The sequence below is a fragment of the Hippopotamus amphibius genome, chromosome 7 (assembly GCF_030028045.1).
Source record: "Hippopotamus amphibius kiboko isolate mHipAmp2 chromosome 7, mHipAmp2.hap2, whole genome shotgun sequence".
NCBI lineage: Eukaryota > Metazoa > Chordata > Mammalia > Artiodactyla > Hippopotamidae > Hippopotamus > Hippopotamus amphibius.
In genome coordinates, this window is record NC_080192.1 from 37,464,247 (window position 1) to 37,470,911 (window position 6,665).

At 33.9% G+C, this 6,665-nt stretch overlaps 1 protein-coding gene across 3 annotated transcripts in view; it reads left to right on the forward strand.

Moving 5' to 3' along the window:
- The window catches only part of PPFIA2 (PTPRF interacting protein alpha 2), a 451,253-nt gene extending 446,163 nt beyond the window's left edge, over nucleotides 1-5,090 (forward strand). For 2 of the 3 annotated variants that reach the window (XM_057741285.1, XM_057741284.1), the window contains exons 29-30: nucleotides 1,659-1,818; nucleotides 5,055-5,090. In XM_057741285.1, the coding sequence (XP_057597268.1) occupies nucleotides 1,659-1,818; nucleotides 5,055-5,083 (189 nt within the window). In that variant the 3' untranslated portion in view covers nucleotides 5,084-5,090. Of the gene's footprint in view, nucleotides 1-1,658; nucleotides 1,819-2,984; nucleotides 3,077-5,054 lie in introns of all 3 variants that reach the window. The other variant, XM_057741283.1, reaches the window with a different exon arrangement.
- Nucleotides 5,091-6,665: the final 1,575 nt, after the last annotated feature.

The window sequence follows — 6,665 nt, forward strand, 5'->3', positions numbered from 1 at the left end:
CTTAGCTAGAGCCAGAATAGACTTGTTTCTGGGGCTGATTGCATTCAGATTCCACTTAAATAATTTGAGAAGTGCTCCTGGGCTTCTACAGCCTCCCCTGAGAGGATATCCTCAGTTGAGAGTATATCTGTCAATATCCTCTCATGGAAACATTTTCCTGTGATGTTATTGCTTATAGTTCCCATTGACTTTCTGCAGTAACACTGTGTTGAAAGAGCAGAAGTGAAGGAATCATGATTTAAATTCTCAACTTATGGAATATTTTTGAGCCCTTACCTCACACATTATAGGAGCTATACATTCCTACAAAGTAATGTAATGTTTTATAGAACTGAAAAATATTTATGTTCATGCAACAACTTCTCCAAGATTCAAGAAGTCGGAGAGGTCACAACTGTGAAATTCTGCTTCTTTTTTCCATTTATAAACATTTGGAGGTCTAAGGCAATGTAAAATGCAGCAGTTGAGAAGAGTAGCAGAAATCTCTTAAAGTGTAAAATGGCTACCAAATCTAAACAAAATTTATATATTAATAATAAGGATTCTAAAAGAACAATGGATAAATGCAATTCATAAGTGATTTTATTTTTCCCAGATTGCATGCTACTTAATTAAATTAGTGGTCTATGATAAAGAATTCCTTATAGTGTTTCTTATTTATAACAATGATAATTTGGGCTGAATATCTATCTATATTCTATATGCCAAAATGAAGTCACCTGAGCGAGCAGGGTCAACCGCACATACTTACTTAGCTATAATTTTAGGGAGTAGACAGTCCTTCCCTAGATGAGAAACTTAATGATATAAGAAGATCAGATCTATGTAGAATGATTAATATTCTCCTTAGATTAGAAACAAAGAATAAAATCAGTCAAATGTTAAATTACATATTATTGCTTACCAATTCAGAGAAAATAATCATTTGTCTGCAGGTACAATATGTATGCACAGAGAGGGAAGATTTTATGTTGTTAAGAATCAGCAACCAGAATTACATTGTAAAACAGCAACCAGAGTTACATTATGCTTTTAGTGGCATCTAATGAGCACATGTATTTATCAAAAGGAAAGTGACCATGTTGCATAGGTTTTTCAACAAATTACAAGTTAATTATGTATCAGCTGAAATCTAGCAAATGACAAATTTTGTTTCCTACACAGAATATAAGTTATAGTATCCCACATGAGCCAAGCTGTATCAAATATAGATTTCCCATAACATATACCTTTCGTATACATAAAAGCAAAATTCATGAGTTAATCAAGTGTGTAAATCAGAGTTTACCCAACACTTATTCAACTAAGTATATCATCTCATACTATAAAAAGTTGGCATGAAGTGCAACAAAGTATATCCAATATCCTTTTCGGAAAAACTTTGGGGTTTTATTTTAAATTTTCAAAGATTTTACTTTTATATATGTTTTAGATTTGAAATCATATGAACTTTTTAATAAAAATGTTTCTATTTCAAATCTCCTGCATTCTCATTTTGGAATCAACATAATCCTTGAAATAAAGTATAATATTCTGTATGCACACTTTACAGTCTGAATGTAAATAATCAATGTTACATGTTTCTAAGCACACAGTTTCAGGCACCTGGACTAGTTTACTTGTTTTCATTACATCAAATTATAACTCTGTACTGGCAGAGTGATGACAAGAATTTCAGGCGTGGGTCAACCTGGAGAAGGCAGTTTCCTCCCCGTGAAGTACATGGAATCAGCATGATGCCTGGGTCCTCAGAGACATTACCTGCTGGATTTAGGTTAACCACAACATCTGGACAGTCAAGGAAAATGACAACGGATGGTACAGTAGTTTTGCATTTCTGCTTATAAAGTTAAAAGCTTGTTTAGCAAATGCTATCATTCTCTGATCTTGCGTAGCTTTCTGGAATTGATTCTTAAGTTGGTTTGCTCTGCTTGAAGTTTACTTTGCTTTCATCAGACCGTACTCTTTTGTAAACTGCTAATGCATGAACTCATGGCACTTTATTCATATTTTTTTAATAATTTAAAATATCCTAAAAAAGGACAATTTTGGCTAATGTCCACATCTAGGAAGAAAAACATCTGCATGATTTGTGTTTCTTTACTCTTCTATTCACCAAGTAAATAATGTCTAGAGGTTGGATTTGGACTAAAGGTCCTTAATAAATGGAAATTAACTCCATGGTAGCCCTACATGCTTGAATATTGCAAGTTTTCTATTTCATCTTAAAAACTCAGAGTCATCAGATACTTTAGCCTCTGACCAAGGCAGAAGGCCTTAAATAAACACGCACAACCATGAGAAGAGAATTAAACAAACACAAAACCGACAGTAATTTCCCAATTAGCATTTCCTTCTGTGGACATTAGACTTGTGTTATATACCTCACAAAGGAAAACAGCCATTCTGGAGGAGAGACAAATTTGAAGTAGTAGTCACAAACTTATGTCTGTTTGGTAGGCATTAAACAAAAAAGTCCCACTCTGTTTATTGAGACAATCACCTAGAATCATTATTTCTTTTCAAGGTGAACATTATCATGGCCCTTAAAATAAGTGCCAATATAATCCATGATCTTTGATCTATATTTCTCCTAACTTTACTATTATGGAACACAGTAGCAGAATTTAACATGATTAAAAGTGAGCATAGAAGCTTTTCAATATTGGAGGGAAAGAAAACCATCATACTGAATTCTCCAAGGGCAATCTTTGCTTCAAAAACAGGAGCACCCAGGGGAACTGTTCTTGTTAACAGATTTCATCTAAGGAGGAATACACAACTTGAAAGCTCAGCTGAATCACACTGGAATAAATTTTCATTAGCAGCTTGGTCTCGAGAAAAGGAACATGAGTGGCTTCTATCCGAGAGAAAGGCCTATTAATATGTTCAGATCCCTTTATGCAGGGAAAATAAAACTTTCTCATCTGAAATTTTGTACTCAATCATCCAAGTACCGCTAAAGCCCTTTTCTCCATTTGCAGTTGCTTCATCAAGACTGCAGAGGTTAGACAACTCCACTGTTCGCACATACTCATGTTGACAAGCCACTCAAAGGAGGCAGCACTGACTTGCTGTGAGTAGTTTTCCTTGGCTGACAAAAAACAAACCGCCAAAAAAAAATGGAGCATAGACTAGTAAACATACACGATACTCTTTGGTATGGCCTAGCAGTACAGAAGTGAGATAACCCCTTTGAATTGCTAGAGAGTGGAAAGGAATCTTTATATTGTAACTCTTCATCTAGGATTTCCTATCACCATCTGTCTGCTATGGTTTAAGGCCTGTCTGTTAGAGGCCTGTCACTATCTTCTTACACGTCAGTGGGTTGCTACCACACGCGTTTCTACTTTTTAGTAGCACTCTATGTTGATGCACATAGCATTTTATTGACGAGAGGTTGGCACTTAAAGAATAATGCACTTAAGTGAGTATTTTATATAGGGGAAGCTGAAATAGGCAAACAGTATTCTAGTAGGAACCCAGAGTCCAACAGTGGCAGAGACAGGAAAGTGATTTGGAGGTGATTTCATATTAAAAACAAAAGTATAACCGAAAAATTTGAACTTCTGGTATGTTGTTTTTCATCAATGTGATTTATATTTGTTGAAAACGCATAAGAATTTTAAGTATCTGGGGTTTATAGCATAGAAGCAAAGTGAAATAACCTTGTAACAATGGAGGACAGAACAGAAAACCGTGCTATATGATCATAAGATATAAGGCATTTGTACTTCAAGAAATACTAGTTGATGGACTCTACTTCCAAATCCATATGAAAATGGAGTTTTATTGAACAGCAGTCTTAGTAAAACTGTGTTTTCATAGAGTATAAATGTCAAGAACTCATAAACATTTTTTAATCTGCAACTGTGCTTTACCAAAATATTCTACCACTTATGATAAATTAAATTTTGGAAAAACACTTTTTAGAGCAATATTTAGAACCAAATGTGTGCACAGGAGTGGGGAGAGGAACAGCTCATCTTGTGCTGTTTATTCATTGCCTTGAATTAAAAGCTCCACACAATTTACTGATGGTCTTTGGGGCCTAATATAGGAGCTGATATGCTGCCTTATTTGGGTCACTATTTGAAGCTGCTGATGATAAAACAAAAAGCTTTCAGATAAGAGATTTAATTTCAGAATGTAAAACCCTAACATTAAAATTTTAATTACGGTATACAATTTGGCATCTCATTAGGCATGATCTAAAATTTGTAATAATTTGGCTAAATAAGAGGTTTTCCAAAATACTGTTTGTAATAATTTCAACACATAACATGATAATTTACCAGGAAGTGAATAATTCACTAATTTACAAATGACTATTTAATATATTGAGTAGTGCTTGCTTCTTAGCTCTTGACTGATGGGTAAAATTACTCTTTTAACTATTTGCAATCTGTATTTTGTGCATGGCATTCTAGTTCATATTTCCCAGTTTTTACCATTAAATGGGATAAAGGTGTTTATTTCCAGTAAGTTAATTTGGGACAACCAATTTCTGTTTTGAGGAAACATTAGCAATTTTGTTATTAACATAATTCAGAACATATTCTTTATCTCGTGTCGGGATAGTAATTGTGATCGTTTCCTAAGTCTATTATGACTGGAAAGAATCCATGATGCCACATCACTGACCCAGATTCTTTATGTTACTGATTATCATTATGTTTTTGTCACTTAAACAAAGGTATCTTTTGGAGAGCTCTAAAATATTCTAGTCCATATAGAATAGGTTAACTCAGCTCTATTAATGAGCAACTGTACGTTTTTCAAAAGGACTGCTGACATCTTCTGTGAATACCATTGTTTATATGACTGCCATACTTTCTACAGAGTCGAGCAAATCTTATTTATGAACCTCGCCTGCACAAAATTAGAAACGAGCAAATCTTAATTACATACAGCTACTGGTTAGAGCCTTAGGACGATAGCCTACCCTTAGGACATAAGTGGGCAGGATGCATGGAGTGCACCAAGAGTAGCAGAGGGAGATTTTACAGTCTGGGATATTTCAGTAAACTAATGCTGTCCATTACATATTTTAGATGTCGTCTTTTCAGTCTACTCTACCTAAAGTGCACTACCATCTAAGAAGACAAGCAGTGAAAACCCTTGTGAAGACTGAGTTCTAAGGAAATAACCACAACTAATGGTTTATTAAGCTGAAAATGTGATTTTGGGGGGAGTCAGATATTGTTTGATTCATTTACTACAATTGTTAAGAAAATGCTTAAGTCATTTGAATAATAGGCATCATCCACATCATAAATTCTGTACAACAGATGCTTTTATGAAATGGAGCCACTTGTTTTTTCATGTTTTATTGTAATATACTTGGCATTTATGTATTACTGTGTATGTATTTCTTTTTAAATGTGTAAGTCTTATGTAAATGGATATAAATATGATTTTTTAAAAAATAAAATATATGGTTCATGGAGTCTTGAGTGCAAACATTTGACAATTCCAAATACTGTTTGTATTTTACCATTCCACCATTTTTACAGTTTTTGAATTGTAACAGTCAAATTGATATGTTTCCTGGAAGTATATTTCATGCTTCCACGTGTTTCTCCTTCAAGTCTGTCAGTCCTTAAAGCTGAAAACCTGCCTCTGATCATGTAAAAAAGAATGATTTAACCTGGAACTGGAGCCAAAAATAGACCTTTAAAGGAAATCAGGGATGTCCTATATCTTTAGAAATAGCACTGTGATGGCTCGATCTCCTTTTCAATACAAACAAAGCCAAACTGTTTACAAGAGTCAAAAGCAATTATTTAAAAAAATTTATAAAGAAAAATAATGATCTCTTCTTGTTACCTGTCGACCAAGAAAAAAAGAAAAAAAAAAACCTTCTTTACTAAGACTCACACGTTCATCCAAATACCTTGAACCTTCAGCCAGCACTGTTCAGTGAATGTCAACTACGGCAGATTCTGAGATCATTTCCACTGGAAAAAACAAAATCCCAGAAACCTTCCCTTTCGTCAATGTAATGGGGCATTAGCCAGACTCATGTCCAATGTTATATGCTTTTAGCCGAGAAGGCCTTGTTGCGACTTCCCTGAAGTCAGTCTTATCAGAGGAAATAAATGAAAGACAGAATGATTAACATATATAGTGTATAAAAGTATAGAGGAGTAATCTCTTCCCTGTGGCTTTATTTGGTGGTGTTACTGTTGTTTATTCTTTGTTTATATGGGAGATTTCAAAGTAAAATCTATTTAATAATACCATTTATCTAACTGCTGATTTTCTGCTGCTTGATCTTATTAACAGCAAGACATGTCATTAGTAATTTCTTTTTTGTATTTAATTTGCTATGTTTGCACGTACATTACATTTGTTTTGATGTCGATTTTTGTTTAACAGATTCAGTCAAAAGGTAATGGTAACAGAAACCCTCTCCATTATCAATAAAAAAAAATACTTCCAGTTCTCTGTTTAAGCTTTGTTTTCTAGTGACATATAGTTTAAAAATTTACTTAGACCATATGAAAATCATTTTTTTAGTGATCTAATATTTATCTACAAAAGTGAGTCTGCCACAAGAGGGAGCACTAAACTTGCTTATGAAAGATATTTTAAATTTTTCTAAAAATGTTGCCTGATTAGAAACAATGGGAAAGAGCTTTTGAAGTTCATCTGAATATGGG